Here is a 23,947-nt window from a genome sequence, read left to right as displayed (position 1 = left end):
CCTATACTATGACTTTTTATATTTTTTCGACATACTATACTATGACTTTTTAAGTTTTTTCAACATACTATACTATGACTTTTTATGACCTTTTTTTAACATACTATACTATGACTTTTTATGACTTTTCGACATACTATATTATGACTTTTTATGAGTTTTATCAACATACCATACTATAACTTTTTATGGCTTTATCGACATACTATATTAGGACTTTTTAAGTTTTTTCGACATACTATACTATGACTTTTTATGACTTTTCGACATACTATATTATGACTTTTTATTACATTTTTGACATGCTATACTATGACTTTTTATTACATTTTCGACATACTATACAATGACTTTTTCTGACTTTTTCGACATACTATACTATGACTATTTAAGTTTTTTGACATACTATACTATGACTTTTTATGACTTTTCGACATACTATACTCTGACTTTTTATGACTTTTTCGACATACTATACTTTGACTTTTTATGACTTTTTCACAAACTAAACTATGCCTTTTTATGACTTTTCGACATACTATACTATGAATTTTTATTACTTTTTCGACATACTATACTATGACTTTTTAAGTTTTTCGACATACTATACTGTGACTTTTTTTGACTTTTTGACATACTATACTATGACTTTTTATGACTTTTCCGACATGCTATACTTTGACTTTTTATTTTTTTTTTACATACTATACTTTGACTTTTTATTACTTTTTCGACGTACTATACTATGACTTTTTATGACTTTTCAGACATACTATATTATGACTTTTTAACTTTATATTTTTGACATACTATACTATGACTTTTTAACTTTTTTCGACATACTATACTATGATTTTTTATGACTTTTTAAGTTTTTTCGACATACTATACTATGACTTTTTATGACTTTTTCGACATACTATACTATGACTTTTTATGACTTTTCAACATACTATATTATGACTTTTTATTACATTTTTGACATGCTATACTATGACTTTTTAAGTTTTTTCGACATACTATACTATGACTTTTTAAGTTTTTTCGACATACTATACTATGACTTTTTACGACTTTTTCGACATACTATACCATTACTTTTTATGACTTTTTCGACATACCATACTATAACTTTTTATAACGTTTTGACATACTATACTATGATTTTTTATGACTTTTCGACATACTATACTATGACTTTTTAAGTTTTTCGACATACTATACTATGACTTTTTAACTTTTTTTGACATACTGTACTATGACTTTTTATTACATTTTTGACATACTGTACTATGATTTTTTATGACTTTTTTTTGACATACTATACTATGACTTTTTATGACTTTTTGACATACTATATTAAGACTTTTTATTACATTTTTGACATGCTGTACTATGACTTTTTAAGTTTTTCGACATACTATACTATGACTTTTTATGACTTTTTGACATACTATACTATTACTTTTTAAGTTTTTTCGACATACTATACTATGACTTTTTATGACTTTTCGACATACTATACTATGACTTTTTATGACTTTTCGACATACTATATTAAGACTTTTTAAGTTTTTTCGACAAACTATACTATGACTTTTTATAACGTTTTGACATACTATACTATGATTTTTTATGACTTTTCGACATACTATACTATGACTTTTTAAGTTTTTCGACATACTATTTTATGACTTTTTATGACTTTTTCGACATACTATACTATGACTTTTTAATTTTTCGACATACTATACTATGACTTTTTAAATTTTTTCGACATACTATACTATGACTTTTTATGACTTTTCGACATACTATACTATGACTTTTTATGACTTTTTCGACATACTATGTTATAACTTATTAAGTTTTTTTGACATACTGTACTATGACTTTTTTGACATACTATACTATGAGTTTTTAAATTTTTTCGACATTCTATACTATGACTTTTTATGACTTTTTGATATACTATACTATGACTTTTTATGACTTTTTTTCGACATACTATACTATGACTTTTTTAGGATTTTTCGACGTACTATATTATGAATTTTTATGACGTTTTGACATACTATACTATGATTTATGACTTTTTTTGAACATACTATACTATGACTTTTTTATGACTTTTCGACATACTATACTATGACTTATTATGACTTTTCGACATACTATATTAAGACTTTTTATTACATTTTTGACATGCTATACTATGACTTTTTAAGTTTTTTCGACATATACTATGAATTTTTATGACTTTTCGACGTACTATATTATGAATTTTTATGAATTTTTTCGACATACTATATGTATGACTTTTTAAGTTTTTTTGACATACTATACTATGAATTTTTATGACTTTTCGACATACTATACTATGACTTTTTATGACTTTTTCACATACTATACTATGAATTTTTATGACTTTTTGACATACTATACTATGACTTTTTATGACTTTTTCGACATATTATAATATGACTTTTTATGTTTTTTCGACATACTATACTATGACTTTTTAACTTTTGTCGACATAATATACTATGACTTTTTATGACTTTTTCGAAATACTATACTATGACTTTTTAATTTTTTTCGACATACTATTCTATGACTTTTTATAACTTTTTCACATACTATACTATGACTTTTTAACTTTTTTCGACATAATATACTATGACTTTTTATGACTTTTTCACATACTAAACTATGACTTTTTAACTTTTTATGACATACTATACTTTGACTTTTTATGACTTTTTGACATACTATACCATGATTTTTTATAACTTTTCAACATACTATTCTATGACTTTTTTATGACTTTTTTCGACATACTATACTATGACTTTTTTAATTTTTTTTGACATACTATACTATGTTATCACTTTTTTACTGACTATGTTTTGTATTCATACTATACTATGACTTTTTATGACTTTTTCACATAATATACTATGATTTTTATAATTTTTTTTCAACATACTATACTATGAATTTTTATGACTTTTTGACATACTATATTATGACTATTTATGACTTTTTCGACATACTATACTATGACTTTTTATGACCTTTTTTTAACATATATGACTTTTTAAGTTTTTTCAACGTACTATATTATGACTTTTTATTACTTTTTCGACATACTATACTATGACTTTTTAATTTTTTTTGACATGTTATACTATGAATTTTTATAACTTTTTCACATACTATATTATGACTTTTTAACTTTTTTGACATACTATACTATGACTTTTTAAGACTTTTTCGACATGCTATACTATGACTTTTTAAGTTTTTTCGACATACTATTCTATGACTTTTTTTGACTTTGTCTACATACTATACTATGAATTTTTATGACTTTTTTTCGACATACTATATGTTGACTTTTTATGATTTTTTTCGACATACTATACTATGACTTTTTATGACTTTTTTCGACATACTATACTATGACTTTTTAAGATTTTTTCGACATACTATATTTATGAATTTTTTATGAATTTTTTCGACATACTATACGTATGACTTTTTAAGTTTTTTTTCGACATACTATACTATGACTTTTTATGACTTTTTTTCGACATACTATACTATGACTTTTTATGACTTTTTTCGACATACTATACTATGAATTTTTATGAATTTTTTCGACATACTATATTATGACTTTTTAACTTTTTTCGACCTACTATATTTATGACTTTTTTATGCATTTTTGACATGCTATACTATGACTTTTTAAGTTTTTTCGACATACTATTCTATGACTTTTTATGACTTTTCGACATACTATACTATTACTTTTTAAGTTTTGTCGACATACTATACTATGACTTTTTATGACTTTTTGACATACTATACTATAACTATGACTTTTTTCGACATACTATGACTATGACTTTTTCGACATACTATACAATGACTTTTTAAGTTTTTTTGACATACTATACTATGACTTTTTAAGTTTTTTTGACATACTATACTATGACTTTTTAAGTTTTTTTGAAATACTGTACTATAACTTTTTATGACTTTTTCGACATACTATACTATGACTTTTTATGACTTTTCGACATGCTATACTATGACTTTTTAAGTTTTTTTGACATAATATATTATGACTTTTTAAGTTTTTTCGACATACTATACTATGACTTTTTATAACTTTTCGACATACTATACTATGACTTTTTATGACTTTTCGACATGCTTTACTATGACTTTTTAATTTTTTTGACATACTATACTTTGACTTTTTATGATTTTTCAACATGCTATTCTATGACTTTTTAAGTTTTTTCGACATACTATACTATGACTTTTTAAGTTTTTTCGACAAACTATTGTATAAATTTTTATGACTTTTCGACATGCTATACTATGACTTTTTAAGTTTTTTCGACATACTATTCTATGACTTTTTAATTTTTTTGACATACTATACTATGACTTTTTATGACTTTTTGATACTATGATTTTTTATGAATTTTTCGACATACTATACTGTTGACTTTTTTAAGTTTTTTTCGACATACTATACTATGAATTTTTATGCATTTTTTCGACATACTATACTGTTGACTTTTTAAGTTTTTTTCGACATACTATACTATGACTTTTTTTATGACTTTTTCGACATACTATACTATGACTTTTTAAGTTTTTATGACATACTATACTTTGACTTTTTTATGAATTTTTCGACATACTATACTATGACTTTTTATGACTTTTTTTCGACATACTATACTTTTGAATTTTTTATGACTTTTTTCGACATACTATACTATGACTTTTTAAGATTTTTTCGACATACTATACTATGACTTTTTATGCTTTTTCGACATACTATACTATGACTCTTTAATTTTTTTAACATACTATACTATGACTTTTTATGACTTTTGCGACATACTATACTATGACTTTTTCTGACTTTTTTGAAACATACTATATTATGACTTTTTAAGTTTTTTTCGACATACTGTACTATGACTTTTTATGACTTTTTTCGACATACTATACTATGACTTTTTATGACTTTTTCGACATACTATACTATGACTTTTTAAGTTTTTTTCGACATACTATACTATGACTTTTTATTACTTTTTCGACATACTATACTATGACTTTTTAAGTTTTTTCGACATACTATACAATGACTTTTTATTACTTTTTTTTAACGTACTATATTATGACTTTTTATGACTTTTTTGACATACTATACTATGACTTTTTATGACTTTTTTGACATACTATACTATGACTTTTTAAGTTTTTTTGACATATACTATGAATTTTTATGACTTTGCGACGTACTATATTATGACTTTTTATTACTGTTTTGCCATACTATACTATGACTTTTTATGAATTTTTTTTGACATGTTATACTATGAATTTTTTTTAATTTTTTTGACATATTATACAATGACTTTTTAAGTTTTTTCGACATACTATACTATGACATTTTATGACTTTTTTTAACATACTATATTATGACTTGTTAAGTTTTTTCGACATACTATACAATGACTTTTTAAGTTTTTTCGACATAATATATGATGACTTTTTATGACTTTTTGACACAATATACTATGTCTTTTTATGACTTTTTCGACATACTATACTATGACTTTTTAATTTTCGACATACTATATTTTGACTTTTTATGACTTTTCAACATACTATACTATGACTATTTAAGTTTTTTGACATACTATACTATGACTTTTTCTGACTTTTTCGACATACTATACTATGACTTTTTAAGTTTTTTCGACAAACTATTTTATGAATTTTTATGACTTTTTCGACATACTGTACTATTACTTTTTAAGTTTTTTTGAAATACTATACTATGACTTTTCATGACTTTTCGACAGACTATATTATGACTTATTACGTTTTTGACATACTATACAATGACTTTTTAAGTTTTTTCAACATACTATACTGTGACTTTTTATGACTTTTTGACATAATATACAATGACTTTTTATGACTTTTCGACATACTATACTATGAATTTTTATGACTTTTTTGACATACTATGTTTTAACTTTTTAACTTTTTCGACATGCTATACTATGACTTTTTAAGTTTGTTTGACATACTATACTCTGACTTTTTAACTTTTTATGACATAATATACAATGACTTTTTAATTAATCAATCAATCAACATTTATTTATATAGCACTTTACAGTAAACAAAAGGTATCCAAAGTTCTTTACATCAAAAACCAAGACTAAAACAAACATCATATAACATATCATACAATAAAAAGAATGACACATAGAAACAATAAAATCAGAAAAGGTTGCATAGGAGAGGGAAACTGTCACACCACTACTAGGTATTAAAAAAAATGTCATACTATATTATGACTTTTTATAACTTTTTTTTTAACATACTATACTATGACTTTTTAAGTTTTTTCGACATACTATACTATGACTTTTTAAGTTTTTTTGACATACTATACTATGACTATTTAAGTTTTTTTGCCATACTATACTATGAATTTTTATGACTTTTTCGACATACTATACTATGACTTTTTATTACTTTTTTGACATACTATACTATGATTTTTTATGACTTTTTCGACATACTATACTATGACTTTTTAACTTTTTTGACATGCTAAACTATGATTTTTTATGACTTTTCGACATATTATACTATTACTTTTTAAATTTTTTCGACATACTATACAATGACTTTTTATGAATTTTTTGACATCTTATATTTTGACTTTTTACGTTTTTTCGACATACTATACTATGATTTTTTATGACTTTTTTTTAACATACTATACTATGACTTTTTATGACTTTTTCGACATACTATCTGAGTTGCTGACTGCGGTCTGTCAAGAAGTTATAAATCCATAAGATCAGTTGGGGATTTACTCCCAATTGCACTAATGTTCTCAGCAGCAGGTGGGGTTGGATTGTGTTAAAAGCTCTGCTGAAGTCGATGAACACGATCTTGACCAGAATCTTAGCATGCTCACGTTGCTCATGAGTGCTGTTAATCAAAGATAGCAGCGCATCCTCAACACCTCTCTCTGCACGATAAGCAAATAGATGTTGGTCTAAAAGAGCTGAAACCTCATGGAGAAGTTGCTTTAAAATGATTTTTTCAAAACATTTCATAACTGTAGATGTAAGGGCAACAGGGCGCAGATCATTGAGTTCCTTGGGTCTATTGTTTTTAGGCACAGGCACTATAGGGATTTTTTCCATAAACTGGGAACCACACCAGTATCTAGTGACAGCTGAAACAACCTGTGGAAGAGCTGTGCCTGCTGATCAGCACACACCTTTAGTGTCCTACAGCTGATACCATCAGGTCCACAGGTTTTACTGGGATTTACACGTCTAAAATAAGATTTGACATCATCAATGTGTCAAATCTACACTAAAAGTCGTTTAATTGATTTTCCATGTTAAAGTCATTCTCTGCTACCATAGGACGCTTCTTGGGCTCCTATCCTGTAATAGATTGGACTCCCTGCCAGGCTCTCCTAACATCATTTTTGAAAAAGATTTCTAGCTTATGTCTGTATGCTGCTTTGCAGTCATTGGTCTTGCTTTTAATCTTTCTCTCTTCTCTACTTCCTCCTGATTTAAACATGTTTTTTCTCATCAAGGAGTTGCTTTAACTCTAGAGGGACCCAGGGCTTGTTATTAGGAAACATCTTAATAGTCTTTCGGGGGATGATTGTGTCCTCACAGAATTGAACATACCCCGAAATAGCGAACGCTGCGTCATTGACGTTGTCCGTCCCGTCAGTAACTACATTCCAGTCTGAGCACTCCAGGCCGTCCTGAAGAGCCTCAGTCGCAGCAGCAGACCAGCATTTGACCTCCACCTTTTTCGCTTTCTCACGCCGTAGTCGGGACACATAGGAAGGCATCAGCTTAATCATATTATGGTCCGAGTTCCCTAAAGCAGGCAAAGCCTTAGAATAAAAGGCGTCCTGGATGTTTCCATAGCAATGGTCTAGGCAAGCTTCATTACGCGTAGAACAGGTGACATATTGTTGGTACGTAGGTAAATGTGAAGTCATCCATCACAAAACTGGCTACGTCAGGGGCCTCCTCCTCCGCTCTGAGAAAGACATGCCACGCTGTGTATAGAGTTATAGTTATAGTTATACTGTAGTTTGTGAGGAATAGGTGTAAACACACTTCCTTATAAATAAAGACAGTCACTGTCTCTCACACACACACACACACACACACACACACACACACACACACACACACACACACACACACACACACACACACACACACACACACACACACAAGTGAAGAACCAGTGTGTGGTTAGACAGTACATGTGGATGTATGAGTGTGGTGCGTATTATGGGATGGATGGTTGTTGTTTACGTTCTTGGAAGGTTTGCGCAGAACGTCCCCGACCCCTACCCACCCCCACACACAAACACACACACACACACACACACACACACACACCCACACACACACACCCACACACACACACATACACACACACACACACACACACACACACACACACACACACACACACACACACACACACACACACCCACACACACACCCACACACACACACACACACACACACACACACACACACACACACACACACACACACACACACACACACACACACACACACACACACACACACACACACACACACACACACACACACACACACACACACACACACACACCCACACACACACACACACACACACACACTCTCACCCTCCAGAACAATGGGCTATAAACTTATTTTAGTTAAACAACGGAGACGCCAAGGGAACACTAAACTAATCCCTCAATCCCCCTGCTCTCACTCACTAATGCTGCACACACACACACACACACACACACAGTATATATATATATATATATATATATATATATATATATATATATATATATATATATATATGATACGCACATAGAATCACTTAGTTGGTGTTAATATCTCTCTTCACGTGTGATTTGTTGGAGAAGGCTCCAATCTCAAACTGTTTGTTTTACAAATGTTAGTTTTGATTGTTGGTTTGTTGGCTGAAGTTTGGATGCATGTGGCGAAGAGTCGCTCATCAGGATCGGGAAATCAACTCTCCACTCTCCTGCCGACTCTGCTAATTTCCTGCTGGTCTGGATCATCTGAAGAACATTTTCAGGATGAAGCCTGACATCCAACAGGGGCGAAGCCAGACGTTGTTAACATTAGTTATTCAGGGATTTGGAGAAACCTTTGGGGCCTGGAGCCCCAGGAGCTGGCGCGTGGCTCACTCCCCTTCCTCTCTCTGTATGTTTCAAGATAAATGAGCGAGCAGCTGCTGGTGCCTGCGACAACGAACAGCTGGAGCTGCATTCCTCCGAGGCTCCACAGCAAAGCTCCGAAATCCTACTGGAAGCTCTGCACACACACACACACGCACGCACGCACACACACGCACACACACAGACCGTAGGTATCACACACTATGAGATCACCTGTTCTAATGGAAGCATGATGCATTATATCCTTAGGCGGTCAACTATCTGTACATAACATCAGATTACACACACTGACAGCAGGGTGTACTGAGAACAATAAAGCCTATTTATAGACACACACAAGTACAGTAGTGTGTGTGTGTGTGTGTGTGTGTGTGTGTGTGTGTGTGTGTGTGTGTGTGTGTGTCAGACCTAAACTGAATCTGCCGATTTCTTTACAGTTTTCAACGGCGATCCAGAGTTTGTGACCGTGGGTGTAAGATTTAGTGAATGAAACAGTTAATATGACTTTTTTCGACATTTTATACCATCACTTTTGTTGGCTTTTTCGACATACTATACAATTACTTTTTTACTTTTTTTGAAATATTAAAATATGACTTTTTTCGACATTTTATACTATGATGACTGCAGGTCAGTGTTTATTTTGTCGTGGTATATTATAACCAGCTAACGCTAATCTGCATTTTTACCTTTTAAATAGAAACCACAACAAACAACACTGCAGAAAACATGCATTTTGTTCTTCATAGTAAATATTTTATTGTTTTGAAGATGTGTGGTCTTCATTATACCGCCCCCCCCCCCCCCCACACACACACACACACACGTCTGTTCTCACTGAAAAATAAAACTCAAATGTTCTTTTCTCTTCACAAACTTGCAGTTCTACTAAAAGCAGTTGACTTAAAAAAAATCCAGTGTCTGTACTGAGCTAGTAACAGTGTTAAAAACAACCATAAATATATCACCATTAAACCATAATAATAATAATATATATCACTTAAAAACTACAATTTCCCAGATTTACAATAAAAACACTCCACTAGATTTAACTCACTTTACGTTCAAACTAAGATATTACTGAAATAATTACGCTGCATGTCAATCTTTGTTTATATTTCCCTAAAACGACTACAGTGAATTGATGCCTGATTATTCTCTGAGCAGACACACATATGGCGTTTATCCATTACATGGTACCTGCTGGACTCGCCACACTGTGCGTCCATTTTCCGTTGCAGATGTTAGTACCGCCTCAGCGTGGCTGGTCGTTATATGTCGGCTCGACACAAACACCAGCGTCAAGTATAAACATCAGGCCACTTGAGCTTGTTTTCCAGTTCTGTGGAGGCTCCACGCAGAGCTTTCTCCGTAGCCGATGTAAGTGGCCTGATGTTTATACTTGTGTGCTGGTGCGTGCGTCGAGCCGGCCACGTGTGTGTGTACGTGGCTACGGAGAAAGCTCTGCCTGGAGCCTCCGCAGAACTGGAAAACAAGCGGGGCCGCAGTAAACTGCCGTGACCTAACGCGACACAGAACGTGGACGGTGTGTTGTTGTTGTCAGAAGACACATTTAGTTTCAGATGAAGCTGGAGGCAGCAGAAATAAACACAGCTGGATAAACTATTTATAAATGGCGGGTTTGTTCAGGACACCCCCGTCTGTCGCTTTCACGTCACCTTTTGGTATCGCCTCAGCTCGCTGGGAACCTCGACTGAGGTGGTACTAAAGAAAGTACCTGTTAGCAGGTACCAGGGACTTTTTTTTGTAATGGAAAACCAAAAAAGGCGAGAAGAGTCGAGGCGAGCAGGTACCACGTGATGGAAAAGCGACTATACAGTACATGTGCACAATCTAGCATTTTCCTATGACACTGAGAAGCCTGTAGTCCTCCAACCAGGAAGTCTGTGATCCTTTGAGTCTCTCTTCAGAACGGTTTTTAAGCCATACGGTTCTCCGGTTGGGTAGAAAATCTTTTGCAAATGTATAGAGAGCCAAAGTCCCGCCGTTCTACTTCCGGCCAATGGGACCTAGGTATCTTTCGGAAAAATATGAACGAGAGTCAATGGAGAGATCATTACTATTTTTTGATCCCGTTTGAATTGAGCTATAGATTACACATATGATGTTCATCAATTGAAAAGATAATTTCTCAACCGAAGAAAGTCTCAGTTCATTGTTAAACTGTTGAAGTATAAGACTGAAAATACGTCATTAGAAAGACTTCACACTTCAACGTCGCATGGATGACGTCTGGCCGTAACATGACTCTAATGAGCAGAGGATCTTGTTGTTCTTTTGCTTCTCTGCTGAAAACACTTGACTGGATAAAACCCATCAGGTGAGATAACGTTACAGGTGTTGTGGAACAGAGCTAAGCTAAGCTAGCTAGCTAGCGAGCAAGTTGAGCATCAAGCTAGGTGACGTAAACAGTGTGAGAGGAGAGATGTAGTTCACTGGGAGATGTAGTTCACTGGGAGATGTAGTTCTCTGAGCGGTTTCACACTAAACTAAGTGGTCATAGGACAAACCTACGGATAACTGAGACTTTCTTCGGTTGAAATATTATCTTTTAAACTGATGAACATCATACGTGTAATCCATGGCTCAATTCAAACAGGACCAAAAAATAATTATTATCTCTCCATTGACTCTCGTTCATATTTTGTCTGAATTAAGGTCCCATGAGGTCCACAGGAAGGGGCGGGACTTTGGCTCTCTATTTGTTCCGAACCATAAAATACACCAGTTAATATGTAATAATAATAAAGTATATAGTAGTTTTAACCCTTGTGTTGTCTTCGGGTCCTTTTTTGACCCGTTTTCAAAATGTCTATCTCAGAAATATGAGTTTCTTGTTAATTACCTAATTTTTAATTACCCAAAAATAACACGGATGGTTCCATGCAACGAGCTTCACAAGTACAACAAATGATCGGACCTCTACTCTCATTGAATTTTGGGTGTTTTAGTCAATTTTTTAGCAAAAATTTAAATATTTCGAAACACTATCCTGACTGAAGGTTGACATATACCAGTCTGTGATGATCCTTCCTTTAATATTAGTCTAAATAATTCATAATTTCTGCTTTTTTTAACTCAATGATTAGGTATAATTTCCTATAAATGAGGTTTATTGACCATGAATCCCAAAAATAAGTGTAAAACTAGTAATAAGTTGGCGTTAGTGGTGTTTATACGTGGTAGTGAAAAGAAGTGGAAAACGTCAAAAAAGCGGCAAAAGCATTGAAAAAAATGACAAAAGTGACAAAAGAAACTGTGAGAAACACTGTTGATTTTCAAGTGCCCGGTCCAACGGAAGACTACACAAGGTTAATATCACACGAAATTGTTGATTTTCAAAGAATGTCCTTTGGAAATCTGCTGTGAGAACTCTGAGAATCATTGACTTCCAGGTTGGTTTACAAAAAAACATAACTGCTCATTATCACCACACATTGCTCCTTTTTTTAAATAAAAGCGTCTATATTGTACACACTTAGGGCTTTTGTGCTTAAAGCGTAACTGTCGCCAAAATGCAACCTAGGGTCTTTTTGTGAATGTACCAGAGTCAAACCTTCGTTTGAAAGCATATTTAGGACGGAAACGCCACTTTTAAGATGTACCGTATTCTGGTTTTTGGGTCAAATGGCCTTTTGAATGGGAGTGCTAGGGACACGTTGATGCTAGGCTCAAAATATCTATTTTTAACCACTAAGAAGGCTCGACACAACATGAGACTTTGCTCCAAGTATCACCAGGGACTCTACACCTTAACTCCACCGGTGCTTAAGGGATATCCTAAATCTGGGGCTCCTTGTTTTGATATTGACTCGTTGTGACTGCTGAGGTGGTAGCAGCCGGAAACAACAAGAGCTACGTGAGTTGTTAAAACCTTTTTAGTAAACTCTGTGAACACAACCAATGTTGTCAGTGCTGTGGTTAAGGTGTAGAGCTCCTGGTGATACTTGGAGCAAAGTCTCATGTTGTGTCGAGCCTTCTTAGTGGTTAAAAATAGATATTTTGAGCCTAGCATCAACGTGTCCCTAGCTCTCCCATTCAAAAGGCCATTTGACCCAAAAACCAGAATACGGTCCATCTTAAAAGTGGCGTTTCCGTCCTAAATATGCTTTCAAACGAAGGTTTGACTCGGGTACATTCACAAAAAAACCCTAGGTTGCATTTTGGCGACAGTTACGCTTTAACAGCAACACATTTAAATGAACCAAACTAACCTTAGCTGAGATGCTAACATGTCTCTTATTTGTATACAGTCGTGGTGTTCACTCTGTCCATCAGGGACTGCAGATCTGACTCACTCTGGATCAGCCACACATTACAAAATAAAAGACAGAAAATGTGCTTTAGTGTAGGGATGCACCGAATCCAGGATTGGGCTTCAGATTCTGCAGAATATTGGGCTTTTGACGGGGTTGGATTTCTGCTGAACCCTACGCTTGCACTCCTGGCGCTACGCTGGTCGACGTGATGACGGCGCCGTTGATTACAGGAAGGTGTTTACGTAGGTGGAGCTTCAATGCAGCAGGCTGAGAGGAAGTGGAAATGGAACTGGTGAGCAGAAAAAGTGTTGTTTGGCAGTACTTTCAGTCAAAAGAAGGCCATTCAAGTCCAGCTACATGTTCAATCTGCAATGCTGATTAGTCTGGTGGTGGCGAGGACCCTAAACAATACACAACATCACCGCTGTTACAACATCTGGTATGAAACATCTGGAAGAATACGAGCTGAGCATGAAGGAATCTACAGACAGCAGCCAGAATGCAGCAACTTCAGGTACGGCAAAGGAAGGACAGTCACTGTTTACTTCATTAATGTGTTGACTGTGTTCATGGACTGAGGACGGGACGAGGACTCAGCAGAACCTCAACCAGGGGGTTCAGGACTCAGCAGAACCTCAACCAAGGGGTTCAGGATTCAGCAGAATCCCAAAAATCTGGATTCAGTGCATCCCTAACTTAGTGAGATACATATCATAGCTGTCGCCTAGTGTTTTAATTTTTTTATAAACATGTAAAGGATGTTCTCCTTTATATATATGTATGTATATCAGTCCAGCTGTATGGTTTACAGAGGTGGACATCGTAATGACCAGTGAGTCCATCCCTGTTTGATTGGTCTTCAGCAGTGCGTCTTCATGTTTTGTACATCTGGTGGTTTCCTCCTGCGGCGCTTGGAGGCAGCGATTGACTGGCTCCTGATTGGACGTCAAATCCCATCCTCTGTCTCCTCTTCCTCTGCTCGGTCATCTACAGGAACACAGGAAGTACAGGATGCAGGTTTGGTTTTTAACATCCCCCATCAGGCGAAGTGAGAAAAACATCCTTACTTTAGGAAACATAGCATGTCAAAGCGGATCTAAACTGTATATCAAAATATAATATGTCAAAAAAAAGTCATGAAAGCGTCATAAAAAGTCAGTACAGTATGTCCAGGTTTGCCTTTCCAGCTCTTAGTTATGCTGCTATAGGTGTACTGTATGTGTGTGTGTGTGTGTGTGTGTGTGTGTGTGTGTGTGTGTGTGTGTGTGTACTGTGTATGTACTGTGTGTACGGTGTTTGTACTGTGTATGTTCTGTGTATGTACTATGTGTATATATGTGTGTACTGTGTATGTACAGTGTGTACTATGTGTATATATGTAAATATGTGTGTACTCTGTGTAATATATGTGTATATGTGTATTACCTGCTCTTTGAGCTCGGTCAGCTGCGTGGTCAGCGTGAGCACCACCTTCATGGTCGCGGCCAGTTTGTCCTGTAACATCCTCATCTCGTTCTGCTCGCCGTCGCTGTCCGTCACCACCAGAGACATCGCCTGCATCCGGGGAAACCAGTCCAGGTTGTTGTTCTGTAACACAAGACGGGTCAGAGTTTTAACCCCCCTCCCAACAAGCTAGCACGGCATAAGTGGTACCACTGGATTCCTTAAGCCAGTGTTTCTCAAATGGGGTTACGTGTCCCCCTAGGGGTACTCTGGAGGACTGCAGGGGGTACGTGCCCTGCCCCCCCTAGGGGTACTTTGGAGGACTGCAGTGCCACCCAGATTTTAGAGTCTGGTATGGCTGCAGCCTGAAGACCTCCCGTCTCATGCCCTCCCAAGCTTCGACTTTTCAAAATAAAAGCTTGCATCTGGTCCGCTATGTCGTCGTACTTTGTTGTTTTTTGAACTAAACAGTACGGCAATCATGCTAAAGAATACAATTATTTTTTCAGCAGATGTCTTAGTTACAACACGATGGAGCTAGCAGAGCAGTTTTGTGTTTATATGTGCGGGGGGGGACTTATTCAGTTTGATAAATCCCACGGTCTCACAAAGCTATCTAGCTCAAATTGGCTGGCTGACTAAACAGGGAGGGACTAGAAATCCTGTCTGTTGTTTTGTTTTTTGTAGGAAGAGCGAATTGCTCCACAATACTGCTGCGCTCCAGACACACTTTTTAGCTCGTAATTTACAACTTCAAGTCACGAGTTAAGACTTGGTTCCAGGCAAAGTCACCACAAACCCTTCTTGCTAGCGTTAGCTAGCGGCTACCTACCGTCGACGTTAGCTAGCGGCTACCTACCGTCGACGTTAGCTAGCGGCTACCTACCGTTGACGTTAGCTAGCATTAGCTGATACTAGCGATTTCTAGTCGGTGCCATATTTTGGGCTTCATTTAATAACCTGTAGTAGTTCACATATCGTATGTGTATTGTTTTGATTACAATGTGCAGAATCATGGACCTTGAAAGTAAACCCTCTCATGTAATATGTCTTAAACAAACTAAACGCTGACGCAGGTTTCATCAAATAAATAACAAACTTCAACATCAGGGAGACATTAAAATCCACAAATCTGCCAACTATAGATGTATGTCTATCATTAATTTAAAAGTTTAAACGGCATTCAATTAATTGCATCATGCTCACTAACTTAAATAATTCATGATTTTATATTCTGAAAAGTCAAGACGGGAGGTCTCCAGACTGGTAGGCATGAGATGGGAGGTCTCCAGGCTGGATGGCATGAGACGGGAGGTCTCCAGGCTGGAGGGCATGAGACGGGAGGTCTCCAGGCTGCAGAGATTGAGATTTTATCCTGCCGGTCTCTAACCAACTAGGCAACCACTGCCATAGACTTTAATGGCTCAAAACAACCCCTCTTTACTGTATCGCCATACTTTAATGCAGAAAAATAAGCTCAGTTTACAGTAATGTGAGTAGTTGTGATTGGTTTCTGTGTCTCCATATCAAACATAACATCTGTATTAGACGGAGTGCAGATGTTTACTTTGATCATGTGTGCGACGTAGCTCTCCGGGCCGGTGTAGTCCGTCTTGTTCTTCTCACGGACCAGAACGATGAAGTACAGGTAGTTCCAGATGTTGTGCTCCAGTTTGATGTGCTCTTCGAAGGACACCGTCTTGTTGTCAAACTTGTCTCGCTCCAGACCTGTAACCACACACACACACACACACACACAGACACACACACACACACACAGACACACACACACACACACACACACACACACACACACACACACACACACACACACACACACAGAGACACACACACAGACACACACACACACACACACACACACACACACACACACACACACACACACACACACACACACACACACACACACACACACACACACACACACACACACACACACACACACACACACACACACACACACACACACACACACACACACACACACACACACACGCAGACACACACACACACACACACACACACACACACACACACACACACACACACACACACACACACACGCAGGTCAAACTTTCGGCAGGAAAGGGTTTAACCCTCGTGTTGACCAACAGCAACTTTGGGGTTTTTCTGGGTCAAAATGTAAAACATATTCCAACATTGTGGTCGTCTTTTTCGACACTTTTTTCAAAGTTTTTGTCACATTTTTCTGCTTTTTTGAAAACATTTCCTACGTTTTTCAACGTTCTATCATCAATGTTTCTTTACATGCTATAAATGGACTAAAACACCCAAACTCAAATGAAAGTAGTGAGCTGATCAGGTGTTGTAGGGAACTATCCACGTTACTTTGTTTTAAAATATGGTTGAAAGAAACCCAAATATCTGATATAGAAACATATTGAAAATGGGTCAGATTAGACCCGATGACACCAGGAGGGTTAAAGAAGCTGCTGTTACATTCAAATCTTATAGATTATTAGGGCTGCAACAAGCAGTGGAAGAAGTATTCAGATCCTTTACTTCAGTACAAGTAAAAGTCCTGCATTAATACACAGTACTACACAGGGAGAACTACCAACTGCCTCCTCTGTCTCTGCTGTTCTGCACAGGAGGAGAGCACTCAAGTACTTATATCATGGGCTGTTCCTAGACCAGTGTTTCTCAAATGGGGGTACGTGTCCCCCTAGGGGTACTCTGGAGGACTGCAGGGGGTACGTGTCCCCCTAGGGGTACTTTGGAGGACTGCAGGGGGTATGTGTCCCCCTAGGGGTACTTTGGAGGACTGCAGGGGGTACGTGTCCCGTCACTGTTCAAAGGGGGAACTTTATTGCAATAACTTTATTGCCCACTGTGCTCTGCTGTGATGTGATTGGCTGTTTACCCACTGTGCTCTGCTGCGATGTGATTGGTTTACCCACCGCAGATGAAGCACGTGGTCTTCAGGATCTCCTCCTTCTTCTGCTTCTCGCTCCTCAGGTCAGCGAACGTGTCGATGATGACGCCGAAGATCAGGTTCAGAACGATGATGATGACGATGAAGTAGAACAGAAGGTCGTACACCACACGGGCCGCAAACAAGGGCTCCTACACACACACACACACACACACACACAGAGACACACACACACACACACACACAGACAGACACACACACACACACACAGACAGAGACACACACACACACACACACACACACACACACACACACACACACACACACACAGACAGACACACACACAGAGACAGACACACACACACACACACACACACACACACACACACACACACACACACACACACACACACACACACACACACACACACACACACACACACACACACACACAGAGACACACACACACACACACACACACACAGACACACACAGACACACACACACACACACACACACACACACACAGACACACACACACACAGAGACACACACACACACACACACACACACACACACAGACACACACACACACACAGACAGAGACACACACACACACACACACACACACAGACACACACACACACACACACACACACACAGATAAACACACAAGTGAAGAAGCAGTGTGTGGTTAGACAGTACATGTGGATGTATGAGTGTGGTGCGTATTATGGGATGGATGGTTGTTGTTTACGTTCTTGGAAGGTTTGCGCAGAACGTCTCCGACCCCTCCTCCGTTCCTCAGGCCGTGGTTCAGCACGGTGACGATGCACATCAGCAGCGTGTCGCACGCTCGCTCCGAGCTCGCCTCGTCTGGAACACAGCCAGCTCGGGGTTACACACCTCATCACATGACCCAACCACCACACTATTCCACAGTCAGCACTAACACACACACACACACACACACACACACACACACACACACACACACACACACACACACACACACACGCTGTAAAGAGCAGCGGGGCCATATGGTCGTTTTAAGTAACCTATCTGTTTATTTATCGCAAATAATACCGTTATCGCATTATTCAACAACATTTCACATATTTTCCTCATATCGTGTCGCCCAAGAAACACACAGCAGACTTTAGGCATGTTTCTGTTGTTTGCTGTCAGACAGAATAAAGAGGAAGAAACCTTCACACATTTAGAGTCCTATTCTAACGGTCTGAGGTCACGGCGTGACCGCCTGCTGCAGGTGTGTTTAGGGCGTCCTAATCCACTTCTGCTAGTTTGACAGCAGTAAAAAGGGTCCGTGTGCCGGGGTCATGGTTCTAAAGGGTTGACCTTAGTGTCTTCATTAATCAGAGGTGTGTTTTGGGCGTAACATGCAATCAACCAATCAGAGATCATCTCCCATTCCCTTTAAAAGCCAGGCGCGTTTGGACCTTGGAGCATTGCTGTTATGATGGAGGATTTGCACCGTAATATTTGTATTTGTAATCTTCTGCATGTGTGTGTGCTGCTGTGCGTCCCTGTGTGTGTGTGTGTGTGTGTGTGTGTGTGTGTGCTGCTGTGCGTCCCTGTGTGTGTAACAAGCATAGTGTGCACGTGCTGTGCACGAGCCTAGGAGCATTTTACTAATGCTCTGTTAAAATAACAATGAAATGCTGCGTTATTGACTTTAGACCAGGTTTTTGTTGGTCAATGGAGCCATCACTTCCCACTGCCTCAAGATAGCAATACTCCCAGAATGCACCTGAACACACCTCCCTGTAAGACCAGTACGCCCAGAATGCACCTGAACACACCTCCCTGTAAGACCAGCACGCCCAGAATGCACCTGAACACACCTCCCTGTAAGACCAGCACGCCCAGAATGCACCTGAACACACCGCCCTGTAAGACCAACACGCCCAGAATGCACCTGAACACACCTCCCTGTAAGACCAGCACGCCCAGAATGCACCTGAACACACCTCCCTGTAAGACCAGCACGCCCAGAATGCACCTGAACACACCTCCCTGTAAGACCAGCACACCCAGAATGCACCTGAACACACCTCCCTGTAAGACCAGCATGGGCCACAGATGGGAGCAGGTGCATTTGTTATTTAAACGACGTGGGCGCTGGACGGGAAACTGACAACTGGGTCGGTCTTAAACTAGCAAAGACACTTGGTCGGGCTTTGGGCTGCGCCGGGTGCGAGATAGGAGCCTTAAAGCCCTACAAGTCAAAGGAGAGCAGAGAGATGTGTGTCCCCCCCCCCCTCCTGGTGGGCGTGGCTTCCAGAGTATGACACGATGTGCTCTAAACCGATACCAGCATTTTAGGCAGGATCGGAGGCTTTTCAGAAAATGGTATCAGACATCTCTAATTGTGATAAATCAAACTGTCAGAGCTCAGAAATGGCGGCAGAGAGCCTGAGACTCCCACCTTGGTCCTCAGCAGCGCTGACAGCGTCCGTCTCGGCGGTGCAGCTGACTCTGTCTGCAGAACACGACTTGAGGAAATCCTGAGAGGCTTCACTCTGCTGAGGGGCTGGACAACACCGAATAAAGATTCATTCACTCGTGGTGAGAATTTTAGCAAAGTGCTGTGTTCTGTTTCTGAATCTAAAACCTTTATTTAATATTTATATTTCAGTTTGTAGGAATTTAAATGTTGAAGAAAAATGTGTTTAATACTGACAGAACTTTACAGATCTTTTCGTTGGGTGTGTTTGAGTTTGAGACCAAAGATTGAACACATTACTTAAGGTAGCTTGGCTCTATACACGCTAAAAGTCCTGATTATTTACATGGAGTCTGGTGGGTTTGGTGATGGTGATTTCGGGGCTGTTTCATGTTAAACTAAAAGGATCTTACTCTTTAACTAAAAGGTCTCTGTAGGGATCCTTTCCATAATGTTGCCATCGCCAAACCCACCAGACTCCATGTAAATAATCAGGACTTTTATCATCGTAAAACACACTTCCTTCAAAGTGGACAGAAACTAAATAAAACTATCAAAAGCCGTCTTGGTTCATCTTTCCACTGTTCCAACAATCACAACTCTGGTTTGGTTGAAATAAACCCTTAATTCACCCATTTACATGTGGAGATATGCTGGCTCTATACACGCTAAAAGTCCTGATTATTTACATGGAGTCTGGTGGAGATATGCTGGCTCTATATACGCCAAAAGTCCTGATTATTTACATGGAGTCTGGTGGAAATATGCTGGCTCTATACACGCTAAAAGTCCTGATTATTTACATGGAGTCTGGTGTAGTTTGGTGATGGTGATTTTGGGGCTGTTTCATGTTAAACTAAAAGGATCTTCCTCTTTAACTAAAAGGTCTATCTCTGTAGGGATCATTTCATAATGTTGTCAGACTCTTAGAATAATAATCTGAGTCTGACAGCAGCAACAACAGAACTTTTAGTGGACGCTGACTGTAAAAGGAAGGAAATAAGAAGTGGACCGTGAAGTGCGTGTCTGTGCTCAAATACCTGCGGCGATCTGCGCGAGCGGATCGACCTCCATGATGAAGTCCTCCTTCAGGCAGAGGAAGCCGACGATGGAGAAGAGGTAGACGAGGATGAGAGCGAGCAGCGCCGTCAGCAGGATGGAGCGCCCGTTACGAGTCACGCTCTTTATCACGTTAAACAGAGTCTCCTCACGGTAGATCAGGTCAAAGAGCTGCACACACACACACACACACACACACACACACACACACACACACACAGACACACACACACACACACACACACACACACACACACACACACACACACACACACACACACACACACACACACACACACACACACACACACACACACACACACACACACACACACAGATACACACACATACACACAGACATAGACACACACACACATAAACACACACATACACACAGACACACACACACACACACACACACAGATACACACACACACACACACAAGGCGGTTACTACACCAGGAGTAACAGATGCTTCAGAGAGAGTCAGCGGTGCGTTCACATGTTGCGTGTTTACCAGGATGCTGTAGAAGAGCTCGTGCACAAACAGTCCCAGCGTGGAGGTCAGGACGTACGCCAGGTGGTACAGGAACTCCACATCCATCACCATGGCTTTGTATCCCATAATAAACGTCCCGTTGTTGCCCACAAAGCTCACTACAAACACCACCTTATTGATCAGCTGGAGGGGAAACAGGAACACGTTAACACCACAAGACAACCACTTTTCATCACATCAGATAAATATCATTTTGCATAAATATGAAGACACAAGAATGCATCCTAAGGCGACATGGGGACTGTTTTTTCTCAAAATACTTTCTGGTGCTCAAGAGATACCAATCTAAGGGTAGTAAAATACTGCTAAAGTACAAACATTATGCAGTTCTTCCAGAAAAATGCAGAGTTTTTTTGTGATTGTTTTGGGCAAAAATGATGCGGCTCGTTTTCTTAAAAAATGTGATGGTCGACGTGGCTTACAGGAAGAGTTCCTCCTCTTCGGCAGCCGTTCTGACTGACACCAGACTGATCTCATGACACGCCAATCCGTATGCCATTATTGGCGTGTTATCAAGACGCATACTCGCTTTGTAGCGTCTTTATCAACGCCGTTTGGCCTCCATTGACTAACATTACCTTGAGATTGCGTGTGAATGGACGCCGTAGCGAGCAGTATGAAAGTGGAGGACGGGTCAAACACGGGACTTTCACCCAGGAGACCGGGGATCGGGTCTCACGTGTCACGTTTCCTAAACCCAACCGTAGCTTTCTTCTCGCGGTAACACGCCAAGTGGCATGTATGTTCACGTCTGCTGTATACAGTGTAGACATACAAGCGGATAGCTCAAAATGCGTACAGATAACACGCCACTTGGCTGTGGGCGTGTATGTTTATGCGAAGTCATGATGTCACGTTGCTGATTGGTTTCTCGTGCGCACAAGATACTTTGGCGTGCTCACGTGAAAGGTTTCCCCAGCCCAGTTTTATTTTGATTATAAAATGGATTCAAATGCAAACTACAGTCTGAATTGTAAACATGTTGCTCTGATTAAATACTGTGAACCAATAAAATCAATCTGTAGAACGAAGAACACGCCAGAGAGCCTACAGAACAATCAGCACACAGACAAAGATTAATCACAGGGGGGTTAAGAATCATCCAAGTCAAAATCATGATTACCTTAATGCATCATTAAGCTCATCGAGGGAACAGATTCAATAGAAAGTCAGTGATGGACTCTTATACTCTGACTACTCTGTCTGAGGGTCCGATCCTGCACCCGGAGCAGCGCAAAGCCCGCCCACGTTGTTTAAATAACAAATGCACCTGCTCCCATCTGTGGCCCATGGCTGGTCTTACAGGGAGGTGTGTTCAGGTGCATTCTGGGTGTGCTGGTCTTACAGGGAGGTGTGTTCAGGTGCATTCTGGGCGTGCTGGTCTTACAGGGAGGTGTGTTCAGGTGCATTCTGGGCGTGCTGGTCTTACAGGGAGGTGTGTTCAGGTGCATTCTGGGCGTGCTGGTCTTACAGGGAGGTGTGTTCAGGTGCATTCTGGGTTTGCTGGTCTTACAGGGAGGTGTGTTCAGGTGCATTCTGGGCGTGCTGGTCTTACAGGGAGGTGTGTTCAGGTGCATTCTGGGCGTGCTGGTCTTACAGGGAGGTGTGTTCAGGTGCATTCTGGGCGTGCTGGTCTTACAGGGAGGTGTGTTCAGGTGCATTCTGGGCGTGCTGGTCTTACAGGGAGGTGTGTTCAGGTGCATTCTGGGCGTATTGCTATCTTGAGGCAGTGGGAAGTGATGGCACCATTGACCAACAAAAACCTGGTCTAAAGTCAATAACGCAGCATTTCATTGTTATTTTAACAGAGCATTAGTAAAATGCTCCTAGGCTCGTGCACAGCACGTGCACACTATGCTTGTTACACACACAGGGCGCACACGCACACACACGCACGCAC

General features: G+C 38.7%; 1 protein-coding gene across 1 annotated transcript in view; it reads right to left on the bottom strand.

Moving 5' to 3' along the window:
• Nucleotides 1–13,479: 13,479 nt before the first annotated feature.
• itpr3 (inositol 1,4,5-trisphosphate receptor, type 3) overlaps nucleotides 13,480–23,947 on the bottom strand; it is a 123,268-nt gene continuing 112,800 nt past the window's right edge. The window contains exons 53-60 of the mRNA XM_078244183.1: nucleotides 22,006–22,170; nucleotides 21,470–21,659; nucleotides 20,412–20,516; nucleotides 18,720–18,838; nucleotides 17,988–18,153; nucleotides 16,613–16,773; nucleotides 15,028–15,189; nucleotides 13,480–14,589 (exon numbers count right to left, since the gene is read on the bottom strand). Coding sequence (XP_078100309.1) covers nucleotides 14,476–14,589; nucleotides 15,028–15,189; nucleotides 16,613–16,773; nucleotides 17,988–18,153; nucleotides 18,720–18,838; nucleotides 20,412–20,516; nucleotides 21,470–21,659; nucleotides 22,006–22,170 — 1,182 coding nt within the window. The 3' untranslated portion in view covers nucleotides 13,480–14,475. The remainder of the gene's footprint in view (nucleotides 14,590–15,027; nucleotides 15,190–16,612; nucleotides 16,774–17,987; nucleotides 18,154–18,719; nucleotides 18,839–20,411; nucleotides 20,517–21,469; nucleotides 21,660–22,005; nucleotides 22,171–23,947) is intronic.

The sequence above is a fragment of the Sander vitreus genome, unplaced genomic scaffold (assembly GCF_031162955.1).
Source record: "Sander vitreus isolate 19-12246 unplaced genomic scaffold, sanVit1 R1_20, whole genome shotgun sequence".
In the NCBI taxonomy this organism is placed as follows: Eukaryota; Metazoa; Chordata; class Actinopteri; order Perciformes; family Percidae; genus Sander; species Sander vitreus.
The sequence above is the reverse complement of the archived record's forward strand: the minus strand, read 5'-3'. Positions and strand labels throughout refer to the sequence as shown.